Raw genomic sequence first — 21,365 nt, 5'->3', positions numbered from 1 at the left:
AGGAGGATGACGTGTAGAAGGTGAAAGAAAGTGTCCTGGAGTTGGATCAGATGTGGTGGAGGAAGCAGAGTTCGTGGTTTAGCAATGTGCCAAGGTTCCTGGCCCTCTGGATTTGATCTGCATTTAAATTTGATATTGTTGAAGAAGCAGCTTAAACAATTAAGAACAGAAACTTGCATATTTTAAAATTTGCATTGATTTTATATTTGAGCGATATGAACAAGTATTGAAGTTGAATAAGAACAAAGGATAACAAAAATCAAGTATTGGTGCAATGATCTGTAATCATCATATAAAAACAGGAGATGGTTAGATGGTCGAGATGATTGAGGCATAGAAGAAATTAAAGAAACTGAGAATGTGTCAATAGCTGAGGTAGTAGGGGGTAAACAGGTCCAAATTTGAAACAGGAGAACTGGCAAAGATGGGTGGGGTCTGATGGTCTGGAGAGGAGAAAAGCAGCAGTACAAACTCTCCCACCGGTACTCGGCATGAATGAAGGGTTATACCCGAAATATTAACTTGTTTGTCTGTCCATAGATGCTTTGTTTCAGCATTTTCTGTTTCATTTGATTTCCATCATTTGCAGTGTTTTGATTTTTATATGGAAGTTGAATCATCTATATTTTTTAAGTGACATTGGTGCTGATGTCCTTCTTTATGATATATAGCCATTTACTAGAGAACAGAATGTTTACAGTCAGTAGTCTAAATTTTATAATGCAGTGACTATGGTTGGTGATTTTAACAAATCATAATAGAAAAGCTACTTTTCACTGGCTGCTTTCTTTTAATGTCATTTTTTTTCCTTTGGATTATTTGATCTTCCAGATCTACAGAACTGGATTCTAATTGGTCCTGGTTTCAGCTGAGATGTATGCAACTTGGTGGAAACGCAAATGCTGTAAGTAAACGTTTCTGTCAACACTTTCAAAACCTTGCATTATAATTGATTAACTGGTAGTTGGTGACTGTTTTTATTCTGTGCTTTTGAAGGCTTGTCTTTTACAATAAGTTAACAAGCACCTGTGAACTTGATTTCCCCCCTCCACCCCCACTGTAGTGAGTCTGTAAATGATTTGTTAAGCCTAACAGTAGCACAGGGATATTTAACGAACTTGTGTGAAACACTGGATCCTGGTACAACATTACACACCACGAGAATTAAATCGGCTCAAGTCCCTGAATCGTGTTGGAAGCGTTAAATCCATATGGAGAAGATGGCAAAGATCTTAAATTACACTTCTTTGAGCATACTGTCACTGAAGTAAACTGTAAAAAAAAAACCCACAAATGTGTGGATTATTTCACTTGAAGATTGAAGACAGGAAGTTGCGGGAGAGCGTCAAGCGCAGCCTGGGCGATGTTTAACTCACAGGAGGACTGGCATGCTCTACCACAACGACTAGTGATTACGGTGGCTTGGCAACAGGTGCCAACACTGAAAACAACAACTCAGTGTCACTTGGCAGCTTCACATGCGGCACTTGTGCCAGAACCTGCCTCTCAAGGATTGGCCTTCACAGCCATCAGCAGCAAGAGAATACACCCCACCTAAGTTGTTTGCCGTGTGTCCATGTCTTTCATACAAAGAAGGATGCCAACCAACCACAATCTCCTTATGTGCTGTGGTTGATTTCTGAAGTACCAGTGTTGTCGTTGGGCTTATTTAATTTACTGATGCCAAAATATGTGAAAATCATAGTTAAGACAATATGGTTTAGTATAGTGTGGTTCTTGTGTGATATTCCTAATTCATTACTTGAAACTGCTCTCTCTACAATTGCCAATGACAGATCTTTAACCAGGACTGTGTTTTATAGCTGGAAATGTTCTCTCTGGACTCAACCTGCCTATGAAAAAGCAGAATCTTGTTCTACAGGGTGTTTTCACACTTCGTACTTAAATATGCAAATTGCACTTATCCTTCATTATACTCCACTGAAATGCAGATGCTAACACTATACAGATTGTGTACTAGCAGAAACCTGCAAAACATTTATGATGAAGTTAGTATCTTTATTGCAACAGAACTTTAAATCCCCATCTCATGTCATTCCATCCTTCCTATGCCATACCCATCCTATTCCTTTCATTCCTCTCTCATCATCCCCATCCTCTATCCTACCCCTTATTCCTATGTCGTCTTCATGGCTCCCATGCCATCCCATCCCACCAGCCCCTGCCCCTACCCACTCCAATCTCCCAGGCTGCTTGCTTCCCCCGCCCCCAGCACCCAGGCTGTTGCAGCGTACACCCATTACATTATTATCAAGAGCCCAGTAAGCGAGGCAGGGGAGCAGCCGAGGCTGGGGAGTGGCAAGAACCGGGGGCCAGTAATGAGGCCAAGGAGCGACGAGAACTTGGAGCCAGTAACTCGCACGTGTATGCCAGGCTGCACCCACCAACTCAAACCACTGAACAATCAGAAAATTGGGACATACAAAAACCCTACAGATTCTACAATTGTGACTGTTGTATGGACAAATACATGGCAAAATAATAGAAAAGCAATGACTATGGTGTTAAAATATTTTCAATAATTAACTTTGATAATGAAAATTTGGTTTCATCTGTGAGCAACCTGATCACATCATTCACTTTGTTAACCCCATTGGGCCTTCCTTAATGCAGTAAACCTCTAGTTAGCTTGATACCATTGTGTCTTTACAAGCTCAATACATAGCTTTCTCTTGTAAGAATTCTGGACAGTGGCACTGATGCCTATATGTAATCTACTGAAATACAGGCATAAAAGCCACCAAGTGCACTGGAAAATGAACTCCATATTTTTCTTTACTTTGCTGCATCTTCATGGATAGTCCAAGATGAGATGAAGGTAACTTTATTTTTATTTTCAATAGAATGCTTTCTTCCGTCAACATGGTTGCAACACAAATGATACTAATGCAAAATACAACAGCCGTGCTGCCCAACTTTATAGAGAGAAGCTCAGATCGCTGGCAGTTGCTGCAACTAGAAAATATGGGACAGAGGTAAGCATAAGCCATTGCAAGAGGACTGACTGGAATTTAATACATGAGTACTTCAATTCAGGAACACTCGGGTGACCAGTGATACTAGGATAGTTGTTTTGGGGTTTTTGTTGAAGAGATGACCTGGTACCACCATTTCCTTTTCTTCATTTAAGAAGCTCAGTACTTGATAGTCATAACGACACAGCAAGAGGCTATTCGGCCTATTTAGTCCATGCCAGATCTCTGTGGAGCAATCCAGTCAGTCTCATTCCCTTTATCGCAGTAGCTCTGCAAGTTTATTTCCCTCAAGTGCCTATCCAATTTCCTTTTGAAATGATTTGTCATCTCCACTTCCACCATCCTCATAGGCAGCGAGTTCCAGGTCATCACAACTCGCTGCACTTCTTCCTCACATACTCCGCATCTCTTGCCCAGACCTTCAATCTGTGTCCCCTAGTCCTTGTATGACTAGCTAAGGGGAACAGTTTTTCTTTGTCCACCTTATCTAAACCTGTTATTATCTTGTATACCTCGACCAAATCTCCCCTCAACCTCCTTTGCTCCAAAGAGAACAACCCCAGGTTCTCCACCCTAACCTTGCAGCTAAAATCTTGTGTCCCTGGAGCCATTATGTTAAATCTCCTCTGCAGCCTCGCCAGGGCCCTCGCATCCTTCCTAAAGTGTGGTGACCAGAACTGGATGTAAAACTGTAATTGTGGCCTTACCAGAGCTTCATAAAGGTTCAGCATAACTTGCCTGCTTTTGTACTCAATACAGCTATTTATGGATCCCATATGTTTTGCTAGCTGCTACTCTCAATATATTCTGCCACCTTCAAAGATCTATGCACATGAACCGCCAGGACCCTCTGTCCCTGAACACTCCTTAGAACTGCGCTATTAAGTCTATATTGCCTCTCCCTATCCCTGTCCCCACTATCCTCATATTCCTTGATGTCATTAGTAACCAGAAATCTATTGGTTTCCGTCTTGAACATTTTCAATGATTGAGATTCCACAGCCCTCTGGGTTAAGAATTCCAAAGATTCACCACCCTCTGTTGTAGTCAATAGGTTTCATTCTCGCTGTTTGCCACACCTCCAGGTTTATCATCGGCAAATTTAGAAATTTTACTTTGTATTCCAATATCCAAGTCATTTCTTTGTTTAAAGCTGTGGTCCTAGCACTGATCCTTGGGGAACATCACCATCTTCAGTCTGAAAAACAGTCATTTACCATGACTCACTGTTTTCTATCCTGAGGCCAATTTATTATCCAAGCTGACATTGACCCTTCTATTCCATGAGCCTCAATTTTGATAACCAGCCTTTTATGTGGTTCTTGTAACACCTCTAAGCAATGGTGATATACATAAGCTGGGAAATATTTGCAGAGCAGCACTAAATGTCTTGCAAAAGAAAGTCTGAAAGAGGACACGGGAGTTTACTGATGTACACATTATTAATGGAAGCATTAATATTGCAGTTGCTTGTCTGGGACCTGTGGCTGCAGTTTGGGTTCCTAACAGCAAAATATGTTTATCTTGCTGACTCCTGCCTGACTGAAATGTGACTGTCCTCTTTAGGGGAGAGCTCGCTCTCCCGAAAGTAAGAAATTTAAATGATAAAGTTGAAATGGAGAATTTCTCTCACCATTGGCAAACAATGACCAGATCGGACAAAGTCAATGTGGATTTACGAAAGGGAAATCATGCTTGACGAATCTACTGGAATTTTTTGAAGATGTAACTGGTAGAAAGATAAGGGAGGACCAGTGGATGTGGTGTGTTTGGACTTTCAGAAGGCTTTCGATAAGGTACCCCATAAGAGATTAGCGTGTAAAATTAAAGCGCATGGGATTGGGGGTAAAGTACTGACATGGATAGTGAACTGGTTGGCACACAGGAAACAAAGAGTAGGAATAAACAGGTCTTTTTCCAAGTGGCAAGCAGTGACTAGTGGGGTACTGCAGGGATCAGTGCTAGGACCCCAGCTAATCACAATATATATTAATGATATAGATGAGGGAATTAAATGTAATATATCCAAATTTGCAGATCACACAAAGCTGGGTGGGAGTGTGAGCTGTGAGGAGGATGCAGAGAAGCTCCAGTGTGATTTGGACAGGTTGAGTGAGTGGGCAAATACATGGCAGATGCAGTATAATGTGGATAAATGTGAGTTTATCCATTTTGGTGGCAAAAACAGAAAGGCAGATTATTATCTGAATGGCGATAGATTGGGAAAGGGAGAGGTGCAGCGAGACCTGGGTGTTCTTGTGCACCAGTCGCTGAAAGTAAGCATGCAGGTGCAGCAGGCAGTTAAGAAGGCAAATGGTATGTTGGCCTTCATAACGAGTGGATTCAAGTACAGGAGCAAGGATGTCTTGCTGCAATTATACAAGGCTTTGGTGAGACCACGTCTGGAGAATTGTGTGAAGTTTTGGTCTCATCTGAGGAAGGATGTTCTTGCTATGGAGGGAGTGCAGCGAAGGTTCACCAGACTGATTCCTGGGATGGCAGGACTGATGTATGACGAGAGATTGGGTCGATTAGGCTTGTATTCACTAGAGTTTAGAAGAGTGAGAGGGGATCTCCTAGAAACCTACAAAATTCTAACAGGACTGGACAGACTAGATGCAGGAAGGATGTTCCTGATGGTGGGGGAGTCCAGGACCAGGGGCCACAGTCTAAGGATACGGGTTAAGCCATTTAGGACTGAGATGAGGAGGGATTTCTTTGCCCAGAGAGTGGTGAACCTGTGGAATTCTCTACCACAGAAAGCAGTTGAGGCCAAATCACTAAATATATTCAGGAAAGAGTCAGATATAGTTCTTGGGGCTAAAGGGATCAAGGGATACGATGAGAAAGTGGGAACAGGGTACTGAGTTTGGATAATCAGCCATGATCGTATTGAATGGCGGTGCAGGCTCAAAGGGCTGAATGGCCTACTCTTATTTTTCTATTGCTTAGAGGTGTTACAAGAACAAATTGAGGTCAGATAGGTTTATAAAGTGTGCAGTGGGTATAGTGGATTCCCTGAGCACTATGTAAACAAGGCTTGATAACACATTGGATTTACACGCTATGTGGTATGTTACAAACGTGCTTCCATGACTTGCATGATTTTTTTAAGGACCCACATAAAAGATTGTGGAAATTGATTCATTTGAAAGACTGAAAAGATTCCATAGCTGCTGGACTTCTTTCTTAAAAGATCATTGGAAGCACTTGAGATTTTGTTTAAAAGAATTCTTTACTGGAAGTCACATGTCTTAAGCTATGTAAACAGCAGGAGCCTTGGTGACTAGGGGAGTTGTTCAGAGAAGTGACATGTCAAGAGTTGGTTTTGAATATTGTTTTCAGTCAGTTCGGGGTAAGCCTGCTAAGAGAGAAGCCACCAGCTCATCCTTTTCCACCCCTTTGAGAAACCCTGAGAATCCAGTGTGTGGACTGGAGAAATTGATGCCTCATTTCTCCTAAAAAGCCTGCCAGACCAATCCTTGATGTCGCCCGAAGAGAACTTCTCCAAAAAGATCCCAGTGACAGCTGTCTACAAGTATCTGGACGCCAGACCAAAATGGCCAGCGGAGAGCATTGCATAGCTTATCTTTTGTTTCCTTCAAGAATTATCAAGTATTTGGCCAAAGTTTTGTAAAAAGATCTCTGCAGAGAAAACTTCTTTATTTTTTCTTTAACTGGTGTGTGTGTGTGTGATGGGTTAATTTAGAAGGGAACTTTCATATTTCATCCTGTGTGTTAATGAGCTTTGCATCTTTATTGAATGAGTCTTGTTTTATAATTTAATAATTTTGTTTATTAAAGTAACCTGGTTTGTGATTTTAGAGAAAGACAGTGCACCCCTCCAGCCTAGATCGTAACATTTAATTGGGGGCTCGTCTGGGATAACCCAAAGCCGCCAAAGTGCAGTTGTAAGTGGGGTGGTAATTTAAAAGGGGAAAAGGAAAACAGCAGGTTTCTTGTGCATTAGTGTAAAGCTTGCACTACTGGGAATGGCTTTGTCAGTTGCTATGAACTTTCTGGAGCGGGAAGATTTATTTCTGAGTGATTTGCAAATCTTAAGCAAGGCTAGGCTAAGAGCATTGTCAGAAAAGTTGGAGTTAAAATCAGGAGCTAAGAAAGCAGACACAACTGAAGTAATAGCACAGCATTTGAAATTGGAAGAAGGAAAAAACAATCCCGATGGTCGTTCAGTTGAAATAGCTAGAATTCAGTTGTAGATGAAGCAGCCTGAACTTGAAAGGGAAAAGAAAGAGAGGAAAAGGAAAAAGACAGCATTTCAAAAGGGAAGAGAGAGAAAGGGTAAGAAAAAGAGGAGAAAGGGAGCGAGAAAGGGTATTCCAATTAAAGCTGGAACTAAAACAAAAGGGTTGCCTTGACTCTAGTGAACGTTCTGAGGAGGAAGAATCTGACTCCAACCCAGGACCCAGTGGAGAGCTGTTTAAATTTGTGCAAGCCCTCCCGAAGTTTGAGGAGAGGGAGGCATTTTTCATTTCTTTTGGAAAGCCATCTAAACAGATGAGGTGGCTGAAAGAAAACTGGCCACTGCTCATGCAAAGCAGGTTGATGGACAGAGCTCATGAAGTTTATGCTATGCTTTTTGAGGAGGCTTCTGCAGATTGAGATGGCAAAAAAGGCTATTCTCGCTTATGAATTAGTCCCTGAAGCTTACAGGCAGAAATTTTGGAACCTCCGGAAACAGCCTGGGCAGACTTGTATAGAATTTGAGAAGGTAAAGCAAATTAACTTTGATCATTGGATGGGGGTGCTTAAGGTAGAGGCCACGTATGAGAACCTTGGGGAAATAATTTTGCTGGAAGAATTTAAAAATTCACTTTCTCCATTAGTAAGAACCCACATTAAAAACCCAGAAGGGTTAAACAGCCAGACAGGCAGCTGAGATGGCTAATTACGAGCTTGTTTACAACCCTTTTTCCGTCACCTCCACAAACCCGAGAAGGATAGAAGGTGGGAGGGTGCAAGGAAGGCAAGTAGCCGGGACAGGAAGGGACAGCTGGGGATGCCCTGGGATCTCCTCCTCAGGCCAGCAAGGAAGGTGCTAAGGGTGGAAGTGAGGTCTGAAAGCCTAAGTGTTTCCATTGCCACAATGTGGGGCACCTTTGTGCAGAATGCTGGAAGTTGCGGATAAACCCATGGGACTTATTGGGGTACACAAGGCCAATGCAGAGAAAGGGGCCCTGACCAAGAGTACATCAGATAAGGCTGTAGCTCTGACTACAGCTGTAAGGCCAAGTAGAAAAAATGCTGAGTGCAGGGGACGTAAACAAGATATAAACAAGAGAGATATAGGGAATTCTTGTCAAATGGAAAAGTATCTCCTTATCCCTCAAGTGAGGCAGGTAAACCTATAGTTATACTTGGATATAGGAGCCACCCAAATTCTTCTGCTGGGGCAAGGCGTAACATTTCCACCAGAGAGCGCACTGAATGCCAAGGTTTTAGTGAATGTTATCGGCGGGGAGTATGTACCTGTACCTTTGTAGAAGGTGCATCTGGAGTGTGACCTAATTTCTGGAACGGTAACTGTAAGAGTTGTCCATAGTTTGCTTGTAGACGAAGTTGACCTACTCCTGGGAAATTATTTGGCCGGAGTGCAGGTAGTAGCTTCTCCGGTAGTCATGGAAAGACCAAATGAAGTCAAAGAGACAGAGCAGTTGCAGGAAAAGGTTCCAGTAATTTTTTCCTTCATGTGTAGTGACCTGAGCAATGGCTAAACAAATTCCGTTGTCGGAGGTCACATTGGCAGCACAGACAGATAGCCAAATCTCTGAAACTTTCTTTGGGGATTTGGATAATCCGAAGGAAATGTTCAGTAAGTCTTCTCTGACCAAGGCTCAGCAAGCCAATCCAGAGTTAAGTAAAGTGGCACAATCGCTCTAACTGAAGCTGAGGCAAAGGGAGTTCCGGAAGGCTACTATATTAAAAATGGGATTCTGGTGAGGAAGTGGAGACCTGCTGACAGACCTGTGGACGAAGAATGGATGGTAGTTCACCAGATAGTGGTATCGCCAGGAAATATTAAGGATAGCCCATGAAATTCCAATGGCAGGACGTGGGGATCCGGAAGGCCCAATCACGTATAAGTCAACATTTTTACTAGCCATGTCTTTCCAAGGATGTGGTGTAGTTTGGTAAAACATGCCATACGTGCCAGATTATGGGAAATCCGCAACCTGCTATAAAACCAGCACCTCTAATTCCCGTACCAATTTTTGGGGAATCATTTAGTAGGGTGTTGGTAGACTGTGTGGGACCTTTACCAAAAACAAAAGAAGGACATCAATATATGCTCACTATCATGGATAATGCTACTTGGTTCTCAGAAGCCATTCTCTTGAACAATTTCTGCTAAAGTAGTGGTAGAGAAGTTAACCCAGTTCTTCACTTGAAATGGATTACCGATTGAGATCCTGTTGGATCAAGCTTCCAATTTTATGTTTAAAATTTTTCAGGACGTTGTGAGTAATCTGGGTATAACACAGATAAAGTCAACAGCATGCCACCCACAGACACAAGGGGCTTTAGAACAATATCTCAAAACGATGATCAGGGTATATTGTCATTAATATCCCCATGATTGGGACAAAGGGCTGTAATTTATTTTGTTTGCCACCAGGGAGTCATCTAATGAGTATCGGTTTTAGTCCTTTTGAATTAGTTTATGGACATGAGGTAAGAGGTCTTCTAAAACAAATTAAAGAAAGGTTTTTAGAACAGAGGGATGAATCTTCTGTGTTAGATTATGTATCCGTGTTCCAGGAGCAGCTCTCTAGACTCCGTAAAGTGGCTCAAGAACACCTGTGGTTTACCTGGATGATGTGCTGGTATACAGTGGCACTTGGAAGGACCACTTGGAACAACTTGAAACTCTATTTAGAAAATTACAGTCAGTTAATTTAGTGATGAACCTTGCTAAAAGTGAATTTGCAAAAGCGTGGGTAACCTACCTCGGGCATATAGTAGGGCAAGGACAAGTATTGCCAAGAACAGAAAAAGTACACGCATTGATGGAGTTCCCTGCCCCAAGACTAAATAAGAAATCAAGGTTTTTGGGGATGTGTGGTTTCTACTGCAAATTTGTACCAAATTTCAGCACTTTAGCTGCTCCACTGATGGATTTGCTACAAAAAAGAAAGCTAAGTGTGGTCAGGAGAGTGTCAAGCATCTTTTGAGAGGCTGGAAGCATTTTGATCAATGAACCAGTGTTGGCTTCCCCAAATATCATTAAGCCCTTCAAGGTAGCAATCGATGATAATGACCTGGGGTGACATGCAGTCCTGTTACAAGATGATGATTTGGGTATAGAAAGGCCAGTAGGACACTTTTCCAAAAAGCTAAATCGACACCAAAAGAGATACTCTGCAGTGGAAGAAGAAACCCTGAGCTTGCTACTAGCTCTTAAACATTTTGAAGTATATGTCTACCATGACTATAGAATTCACTGGTATGTGAAAAATTCAAAAACCAGAATGCCAGACTATTTTGATGGAGTTTACTATTGCAGTCCTATCACTTAAAGATTATCCATATTGCGGGGAAAAACAATGTAATTGCTGATGCTTTGTCTAGAATTTAACCTTGCTTTGAGTTATGAGTGCAAAGATGGTACAGGGCATAACTATTAGTTGAATGAGAATTAGTGTGTAAATGTGTATGAATTTTCTTCATCTTCTGTTTTTTTCACTCTTTGTAATGAAATGCATTTAAAAATGGCATTTTATCCTTCCAAGGATGGAGGTGTTATGAAGGTGCTTCCATGACTTATGTTTTTTGTGGACTCGTATAGAAGATTGTGGAAATTGATTCATTTGTAAGACTGAAACGATTCTACAGCTGCTGGACTTGTTTTTTTTAAAAAAGGTCTTGAGATTTTATTTAAAATAAAATCCTTTACTGGAAGTCACATTACTTAAGCTAAGTAAACAGCAGGAGCCTTGGTGATGCGGGGAGTTGTTTACAGAGAAGTGACATGTCGAGATTTATGGTGGTCAAGGGTTGGTTTCATTTTGGATATTATTTTGAGTCAGTTGGGGGTAAGCCTGCTAAGAGAAGCCACCGGCTCATCCTTTTTCACCTCTTTGAGAAACCCTGAGAATCCAGTGTGTAGACTGGAAAAATTGGTGCAGCATTTCTCCTGAAAAGCCTGCCAGACTAATTCTTGATGTTGCCTGAAGAGGATTGCTGCAGAAAGATCCCAGCCACAGCTGTCTACGAGTATCTGGATGCCAGACTAAAAGGGCCAGCAGAGAGCATCGCATATCGTCTTCTTTCCTTCAGAATTAACAAGTATTTAGCCAAAGTATTATCCTTTTTGTAAGGAAATCCCTGCAGAGAAAACTTCTTTATTTTTTCTCTGTGTGTTGGGTTAATTTAAGAAGGGAACTTTCATATTTCAACCTGTGTTAATAAGCTTTGCATCTTTAAGTCTTGTTTTATAATTTAATAATTTTGTTGTTTATTAAAGAAACCTGGTTGGTGGATTTTATTCTGAAATAAAAAGAGTATATAATTGGCTGTGTTGCTAACTGGGTAAAACATTTATACATACGTGTTGTGACCCATGGAGACGTGGAACCAGATCAGGTTGGCTGCCGACTCCAGAATTGTACTGCAAGTTTAGTCGATTTACCTTGACACTGAACTAGCAGTGTAAATGTAACTTATGGAAATCAGGAATGCATCATCTCCAAGTTTTCTATAACGGCTGTTTCTAATTAAGCCGTTTGCAGGTTGTTTTGATTTTCTCTTTTTTTTTACTAAATGTTTGTTCCTCTTCCAGTCCTCAATACCGATGAACCCAAAATGCTGTAATCTTTTTCTTCACTTTATGAATGTTAACTTAACCTGCTATGCATTCCCAGAATATCCTAATTTTAAAGTAAAAACAGAATAGATTTCTGAGGAGAAACCCCAAACATGAATAGAGACAAATGTTTATCTTGAATATGTAACTCACCAATTTTTGATCCTGACATGTTGTTTTATTTATATGGTTTAGTTGTGGATCGATGATGCAGGAAATCCGCCTTTGTCACCTCAGAGTAAAGATGAAGACTTCTTTGCCTCACATACTACTGTAAGTTTTTAATTTGTTTCACAATGTATCAGATCTTATTGATGGGGTGTCAAGGGAAAAAGAATGTTTACATCCAAGTGTAATGAATGAGAGAAATAATGTGATGAACACGGATGCTGCTACAAAGTCAGAAGCTAGCTAACAAAGAATTTTAGTGGATTTGACCAGCACAACCTGGAAATGGATAAAAGTTTGGTTGAAAAGTTGAAAGCATTCGGCACTTGTTCATGTAATTTTGTTGGGATAGGAGAAAACGTTGGTTGGAGTGCCCTTGGCATTGTTTTTGGGACCACCACAGTTTCTAATTGATATTTAAATACTTGGATCCAAAATTTAATGCAATTAGTCAAATTCACAGTTTACTAGGAAGGATAAACTGAACCTGAGGATCAGCTTGAATTCTAGAAAATTAGCTTGGCAAAATATGTAAATTTGCAATGGCAAATTAATGGATTCCTGAATGAAAAATGTAGAAGACGCGTGCACTCCATGAATACCTAAGGATGAGCTTGAGAGAGGCTTGATGCTGATTGAACATGTTGAGCAATCAACAAAGCAGATGGAATAGTGAACTCTATAGCCAACACAGTAGAGCACAAGTCAAACTAAACTGCACAGTGCTCCGGTCAGACCACACCTCGAGTCCTCTGTCAAGTTCTGGTAACCGAGGCACACAGGAAGCATTAAAAGACTAGAGATGGTGTAGGGAAGAATCACAATTCTGATCCCAAGCATCAAATGCACGAACTTGAACTCTTCAGCCTTGCAAGGAGATTGCCTTGAAGAGGTATGAAAGATGATGGAGGGTAAATCTGGGAAGTGCTTCAAACTAAATCATGACAGTAACTTTCTGGGACAGGGGTTCAAATTAGTGAAATGCAAATTTAGGGTTAATATCAGGGAGAAGTTCTTTATGCAAAGTAATCAACACATGGAATGGTCTAGGTAGTGTCATTGAGGCACTGATGCTGTAATCCTGCCTCCCTGGATAGATGAGCTGAAGTAAGTAGAATTCCCTTTATTGTATTTGTCCTATGAACTAAATGTTGATATAGTTGTCCAAGATGTCCCTTCTGCTTTCTGCAATAATCCATTTAGTTGTCCAAGCTGTGCCCCCTGTTTCCTGCAATAATCCATTTAATTTGACCTCAATCAGTATGTTCTTAGACTAAAAGGTCCAGATTCTTTGCTAATTGGTTTTCTGAATGCAGTCAACTGTGGTAGTTATGAGAAAAGGATATGTGTTGCTAGTTAGCATGGATTGAAGTTGCATGCTTTCCATCTTCATACGTTATTACCTGCTAGTCATTTTTAACTGGGAGTCTAAGCTGTGAAAAGCACTATATAAATGCAAGTTATCTGACTTCTAAGTTCTTCCATAACGTTGCTTCATCATACCTCTCTAACTTCTTCCAGCATTGTACCTCATTACATCCACATTTCCAAATAAGTCAACTTTTACCAATCCTGGCCTTGCTACATCTGTCTTTGGCCATGCTTTGGGTCACCTCTCTTAGTGCTCAGTATCTGCTTCCCTCCATGAAGTGCCTGAGAATGATTAGAACGTCGAACAAAATACAGCACAGATGGAGGCCATTCAGCCTATCGTGTCTGCACCGGCCGAATAAGCTATCCACCCAAACTAATCCCATCTTCCAGCGCCTGGTCCATCGCCCCACAGGTTACAGCACCTTGGCTTTTAAAAGAATTGAGAGTCTCTGCCTCCACCACCACCACCAATCCTGGCAGTGAATTCCAGGCACCCACCACCGTCTGGGTGAAAAAGTTTCTCATCATGTCCCCTATTATCCTTCTACCAATCACCTAAAATCTGTGTCCCCTGGTAACCGACCTCCCCGCCAGGGGAACCAGGTCCTTTCTGTCTACTCTATCTAGGCCCCTCATAATTTTGTACACCTCAATCAAGTCACCCTTCAGCCTCCTCAATTCCAGAGAAGACAACCCCAACCTATCCAATCTTTCCTCCATAGCTGCAACCGTCAAGCCCTGGCAACATTCTTGTAAATCTCCTCTGCACTCTGTCCAGAGCAATTATGTCCTTTCTGTAATGTGGTGACCAGAACTGCACGCAATACTCCAACTGCGGCCTAACCAGCTCTTTACAGCTCCAGCATTACATCCCTGCTTTTGTATTCTGTACCTCTGCCAATAAAGGAAAGCAATCCTAAAGCCTTCTTCACCACTCTATCCATCTGTCCTGCCACCTTCAGGGACCTGTGGACATGCACTCCAAGGTGTCTCACTTCTACCCCTCTCAATATCTTCCCGTTTATTGTATATTCCCGCGCTTTATTTGCCCTCCCCAAATGCATCACCCCACACTTCTCAGGATTGAATTCCATTTGCTACTTTTCCACCCACTCAACCAAACCATTTATATCATTCTGGAGTCCATGACTCTCCTCTTCACTATTAACTACACAGCCAATTTTTGTGTCATCAGCAAATTTCCCAATCATGCCTTCCACATTTAAGTCCACATCATTAATATATACCACAAACAGCAAGGGACCAAACACTGAGCCTTGTGGAACATCACTGGAAACTGCTTTCCATTCACAAAAACATCTGTCGACTACTACCCTTTGTTTCCTGTCACTGAGCCAATTCTGGATCCAACCTGCCACCTTCCTTGTATCTCATGGGCTTTCATTTTACTGACCAGTCTCCCATGCGGGACCTTGTCAAATGCCTTACTAAAATCCATGTAAGCCACATCCACTGTACTACCCTTGTCAATCCTTGTTACTACCTCAAAAAACTCAATCAAGTTAGTAAGACATAATCTTCCCTTAACAAATCTATGCTGACTATCCCTGATTAATCTAAGTGGCAGAATCTATTTTGAGGGTCAGGATAAACTAACAATTTACGCACCACCGACGTCAGACTGACTGGCCTATAATTACCTGGCTTATCTCTCGCACCTTTTTTAAAGAATGATATAATGTTCACAGACCTCCAATCATCTGGTACCTCACCAGTATCAAGTATGGATTTGAAAATGATCCTCCACGCATTCACTGTTTCCTCCCTGGCTTCCTTTAACAGCCTGGGATGCAAAACATCCGGTCCTGGCGATTTATCCACTTTCAGGGATGTCAGACCCTCAAGCACTTCCTCTCTCATTATGCTTATCTAATATTTCGCACTCCTGCTCTTTAACTACAATGTCTGCATCAACCCTCTCCTTTGTGAAGACGGAGACAAAAAAACTCATTAAGAATCCTGCCCACATCTTCTGCATCCACGTGTAAGTTCCCTTGTACATCTCTGATCGGCCGTAGCTTTTCCTTCGTTATCCTCTTGCTCTTAATATACTGATAAAACATCTTCGGGTTTTCCTTGATTTTACCTGCCAATATCTTTTCATGTCCTCTCTTTGCTTTTCTAATTTCCTTTTTTACTTCACCCCTGGACTTTATATACTCCTCTAGGCTTTCTAAAGTATTAAGATATTTGTGATCATCATAAGCTTTCCTTTTTTGCTTTAACTTGCCCTGTAAGCTTCTAGATAAGGGAACTATAGATTTGACAGTATATCTTTGTGGGGACATGCCTACAGTGTGTCTGTAGTACCTTGCTCTTGAATGCCTCCCACTGGTTTGCCACTGATTTTCCTTCAAGAAGCTGTATCCAGTCCACCTTCGCCAGATCACCGCTCAGTTTCGTAAAATTTGCCTTTCCCCCAATTTAGAACCTTTGCTCTTGTTTTATCTTTGTCCTTTTCCATGATTATGCTAAAACTAACTATTATGGCCACTATCTCCCAAATGGTCACCCACTTTTACTTCATCCACTTGCCCAGCTTCATTACTGAAGACTAATTCTAGAATTGCACCCCCTCTCATTGGGCTTGTTACATTTTGGCTAAAAAGTTTTCTTGAATGCAATTCAAGAATTTTGTCCCCTCCGTGCCCTTCACACTGTTTGTATCCCAGTCGCTATTGGGGTAGTTGAAATCCCCAACCGTCACCGCCCTAAATCTATTGTACTCAGAAATTTACCTACATATTTGTTCCTCTATCTCGCTCTCACTATTTGTGGGTCTATAGTACACTCCCAGTAATGTGGCTGCCCCCTTTTTATTTCTGAGCTCCACCCATATGGCCGAGTTTGATGAATCATTTTGCATATCATCCCTCCTCAAAGCTGTTATTGATTCCTTGACTAATAATGCCCTACCCCCCCCCCCCCTCTTTTTATCTCCCTCTCTATCACGCCTGAATACTCTAAATCCAGGGAGTTGCTATTCTTGCCCCTCCTTAAGCCAAGTTTCCGTTACAGCAATGATATTGTGTTGCCATGTGTCCGTGATTTCAACTCATCTGCTTTATTTACTATACTCCCAGCATTTAAATAAATACCCTTTAATGTTGACAAATTCCTGTGTTGCACACTTTTTAACCTTTTCTTTTAAAGTCACTCACCAATTTTGCTAATTTTCTGCATCCTGTTCCCTGCCCTGAAATTGTCATATCTAAGACTACGCTCAGGTTCTCCTCCCCCTGTCAATCTAGTTTAAGCCATCCCAATAGCACTAGCAAACTTTCCTGCAAAGATATTTGTCTCAGTCCTGTCCAGGTTTTTTAAAAATTCATTCATGGGATGTGGGCGTCACTGGCTATGCCTGCATTTATTGCCCATCCTTAATTGCCCTTGAGAAGGTGGTGGTGAGCTGCCTTCTTGAACCGCTGCAATCCATGTGAGGTAGGTACACCCACAGTGCTGTTAGGAAGGGAGTTCCAGGATTTTGACCCAGCGGCAGTGAAGGAACGGCGATATAGTTCCAAGTCAGGATGGTGTGTGACTTTGGAACTTGCAGGTGGTGATGTTCCCATGCATCTGCTGCTCTTGTCCTTCGAGGTGGTAGAGGTCGTGGGTTTGGAAGGTGCTGTTGAAGAAGCCTTGGTGCGTTGCTGCAGTGCATCTTGTAGATGGTACACACTGCTGCCACTGTGCGTCAGTGCTGGAGGGAGCGAATGTTTGTGGATAGTGTGGCAATCAAGTGGGCTGCTTTGTTCTGGATGGTGTTGAGCTTCTTGAGTGTTGTTGGAGCTGCACCCATCCAGGCAAGTGGAGAGTATTCCATCGCACTCCTGACTTGTGCCTTGCAGGTGGTGGACAGACTTTGGGGAGTCAGGAGGTGAGTTACTCGCCGCAGGATTCCTAACCTCTGACCTGCTCTTGTAGCCACGGTATTAATATGACTACTCCAGTTCAGTTTCTGGTCAATGGTAGCCTGTAGGATGTTGATAGTGGGGGATTCAGCGATGGTAATGCCATTGAATGTCAAGGGGAGATGGTTAGATTGTCTCTTGTTGGAGATGGTCATTGCCTGGCACTTGTGTGGCGCAAATGTTACTTGCCACTTATCAACCCAAGCCTGGATATTGTCCAGGTCTTGCTGCATTTCTACATGGACTGCTTCAGTATTTGAGGAGTAGTGAATGGTGTGCAACATTGTGCAATCATCAGCGAACATCCCCACTTCTGACCTTATGATTGAAGGAAGGTCATTGATGAAGCAGCTGAAGATGGTTGGGCCTAGGACACTACCCTGAGGAACTCCTGCAGTGATGACCTGGAGCTCAGATGATTGACCTCCAACAACCACAACTATCTTCCTTTATGCTAGGTATGACTCCAACCAGCAGAGAGTTTTCCCCTGATTCCCATTGACTCCAGTTTTGCTCGGGCTCCTTGATGCCATACTCGGTCAAATGCTGCCTTGATGTCAAGGGCAGTCACTCTCACCTCACTTGTTGAGTTTGACTCTTTTGTCCATGTTTGAACCAAGGCTGCAATGTAGTCAGGGAGCTGAGTTGCCCTGGCGGAACCCAAACTGAGCATCACTGAGCAGGTTATTGCTAAGCAAGTGCTGCTTGATGGCACTGTTGATGACACTTTCCATCACTTTACTGATGATTGAGAGTAGACTGATGGGGCAGTAATTGGCCGAGTTGGACTTGTCCTGCTTTTTGTGTACAGGACATGCCTGGGCAATTTTCCACATTGCTGGGCAGATGCCAGTGTTGTAGCTACACTGGAACAGCTTGACTAGGGGTGCTGCAAGTTCTGGAGCACAGGTCTTCAGTACTATTGCCGGAATATTGTCAGGACCCATAGCCTTTGCAGTATCCAGTGCCTTCAGTCGTTTCTTGATATCACGCAGAATGAATCGAATTGGCTGAAGTCTAGCATCTGTAATGCTGGGGACTTCAGGAGGGGGCCGAGATGGATCATCAACTCGGCACTTCTGGCTGAAGATTGTTGCAAATGCTTCAGCCTTATCTTTCGCACTGATGTGCTGGGCTCCATCATTGAGGATGGGGATATCTGTAGAGCCACCTCCTCCAGTTAGTTGTTTAATTGTCCACCACCATTCACGGCTGGATGTGGCAGGACTGCAGAGCTTAGATCTGATCCGTTGGTTATGGGATCGCTTGGCTCTGTCCATTGCATGCTGCTTATGCAGTTTGGCATGCAAGTAGTCTTGGGTTGTAACTTCACCAGGTTGATACCTCATTTTGAGGTATGCCTGGTGCTGCTTCTGGCATGCCTACCTGCACTCTTCATTGAACCAGGGTTGGTCTCCTGGCTTGATGGTAATAGTAGAGTGGGGAATATGCTGGGCCATGAGGTTACAGATTGTGGTTGAGTACAGTTCTGCTGCTGACCATCAGGTGCAGACCATCCGGCTTGTACAGTTCCCACCTACCCCTGAATTGGTTCCAGTGCCCCAGAAATTTGAAGCCCTCCCACCTGCACCATCTCTCCAGCCATGCATTCATCTGGTGTATTTCCCTATTACTAAACTCACTAGAAAGTGGCTTTAGGAGTAATCTGGAGATTATTACCCTTGTTGTCCTGCTTGTTAATCTCTCTCCCAACTCCCTAAACTCAGCCTGCAGGACCCTGTCCCTCTTGCTATATCGTTGGTATCAATGTGGACCACGACCTCCAGATTACTATGTTTAAAAATACTGTGTAAATGTAAGATGTTGTGTTCTGTATTTTATTCAGGTATTTAAATGAATGTTGTAGACAGATGATTTATTTTACTGAAATCCTGTGCCAACCAGCCTGGTAACTCGGTGACATATTAAATTGCATTCTGAAGAGTTGATCCAGATGTTGCAGTCAGTGGCGAAGGGATGGTGCTTGCTGTTCATTGTGTTCAGAGATTTTGAAGGCTTTTGAGTGGCAACTTGCTGTTGAGCATTTGGTCCAGCATGGTACCATGTGGTGTGTGTTACAGAGCTAGCAGCGGTGTGACTCTTCAACCAGTTAAATTGAAGAATCCTCATGGAACCACACCAAGTCTAAACCAGGAAGTATAGATTAGATTTAAATCATACAGAAAGTAAAATAAAGATTGGGAAAAAATGTGATTTAATATAGTTAAACGTAGCAAGTGCTTTCCAGGCGTGTTACCAAACAAAACTTGACACTGAGCCACATAAGGTGATATTAGGGCAGATGAAGAGAGGGGGGTTTTAACAAGCCTTTTAAAGGAGGGAAAAGAGCTAGACAGGCAGTGAAGTTGAGGGAGGGAATTCCAGAGCTTCGGGCTTTGGCAACTGAAACCATCAATGGTTGAGCAGTTAAAAAGGGGATGCACAAGAAGCAAGAATTGGAGAAACTCTGATACCTTTGAGGGTGTTGTGCCTGGAGGAAGTTACAGATATAGGAAGGGGTGAGGCCATGACGGGATTTGGAAACAAGGATGAGAATCTTAAAATGGGTGAATGAGACTTGGTGCGAGTTAGGGTATAAGCGGCAGAATTTTGGGTGCCCTCAGATTTACAGAGGGTAGAACATGGGAAGCCAGCCCAGAAGTGTGTTGAAATGGAAAGTCTGGGGATAACATGGGCTTGGATAAGGGTAATGTTACGGAGGTGAAAGAAGACAATCTTCGTGATGGAATTGCTATGTGGTCAAAAGTTAATCTCGGTCAATTACGATAACAAGGTTGGGACAGTCTGATTCAGTCTCAGACTGTTGCCAGGGAGAAGGATGGAGTCGGTGGTTATGGAATAGAGTTTGTGGTGGGTACCGAAGACATTGGCTTCTTTCTTCCCATTATTTAGTTGGGGGAAGTTTCTGCTCATCCAGTATTGGAAGCCTGACAGGAAACTGAAATCTAGAGACCTGGACGGGCCGACAAAGGTTGTGGGTGAGGTAGGGGTGGATATCATCAGAGTGCCTGTGGACACTGACGCTGTGCTTTCGTATGAGTTCTCTCCAAGCTAGTTTCTATTCATCCTTGTATTTATCCCAGTCAACCATATCTACTTTTCATGATCTGTCGAAGTCATTTTCCCGTCTCCCCAACCTCTTCCCCGCCCCCACATTTCACTTTTACATTTTTGTTAATCCATCAAGTTTTACAACTGCCTAGCTTGAGTTTACTGGTTTTAGGTATGTATTTGTCCTGAGAGGTGACGTTAGGCCTTTCGTAAAGATGTTCCAGTAGCTGAACAGCCTCTAATGAATTTAGTCAAGTTTTTTAAAATCGGCTCTTTTATATACCTGGCTCCTGAAGTTTGTGTTTTTTTGAGTCCCAGATCGTTCAGTGGCTGCCGTTTCCTAAGGGTACCTTGTCTGGGTCATCTATAAGGTCAAGTTAACCTGTTGTGCTTTCTCTGGACCACTGGGTCAAGAGACAGTTATGCATTATGTTTACCAGCTCTGACTCTAAACCACTTGAATTTTCCTAATTTATGTTGGGCTGATTGGAGTCCCCATTAAAACGCCCTTCCTCTTCCCACATACCCTGCCTATCTCATCATAGAGTGAATCTCTTCTTGTGCTTATCTGGAAGGCTATAGCATACCCCTAATATTAGTTTGCTTTTTTTCTTATCAGTGATGTCTAACTAGAATAGCACATTTTGTAGCTTTCTTTCACTGTTAGGAACCACACCATTTCACGTGTGCACAACACTTTCTTTTCTGTTCACTCTATTTTTTCTAACGATGTCCATTTCTGTATCCTCCTCCAGCCCTACAATCATCAGAGATATCTCTGCTGCTCCAATTCTGCTGAGGCCCTGAGCTCTGGCATTCCCTCCCTAAACCCTTTTGGCATTGAGGTGGAAGATCAGCCATGATATAGTTGATCTAGAGGGGCCAAAAAACCTATTCCTGTTCCTTTTGCAAGTTTATTATATAAATGTAAATTATTGTTATGCCATTTAATAATTTAGTTAAAAGTAAAAGTTCTTTATTCTTAAATCAAAATGGCTT

At 42.4% G+C, this 21,365-nt stretch overlaps 1 protein-coding gene across 3 annotated transcripts in view; it reads left to right on the top strand.

Annotated features, from left to right (window-relative positions):
• The window catches only part of arfgap2 (ADP-ribosylation factor GTPase activating protein 2), a 72,983-nt gene that overhangs the window by 21,232 nt on the left and 30,386 nt on the right, over positions 1-21,365 (top strand). For all 3 annotated transcript variants that reach the window (XM_068050739.1, XM_068050738.1, XM_068050740.1), the window contains exons 3-5: positions 832-904; positions 2,865-2,996; positions 12,016-12,093. In XM_068050739.1, coding sequence (XP_067906840.1) covers positions 832-904; positions 2,865-2,996; positions 12,016-12,093 — 283 coding nt within the window. The remainder of the gene's footprint in view (positions 1-831; positions 905-2,864; positions 2,997-12,015; positions 12,094-21,365) is intronic.

This window comes from Heterodontus francisci, chromosome 18 (genome assembly GCF_036365525.1).
Source record: "Heterodontus francisci isolate sHetFra1 chromosome 18, sHetFra1.hap1, whole genome shotgun sequence".
Classification (NCBI taxonomy): domain Eukaryota; kingdom Metazoa; phylum Chordata; class Chondrichthyes; order Heterodontiformes; family Heterodontidae; genus Heterodontus; species Heterodontus francisci.
Note: the sequence above shows the minus strand (reverse complement) of the source record. Positions and strands in the feature narration are given on the sequence as shown.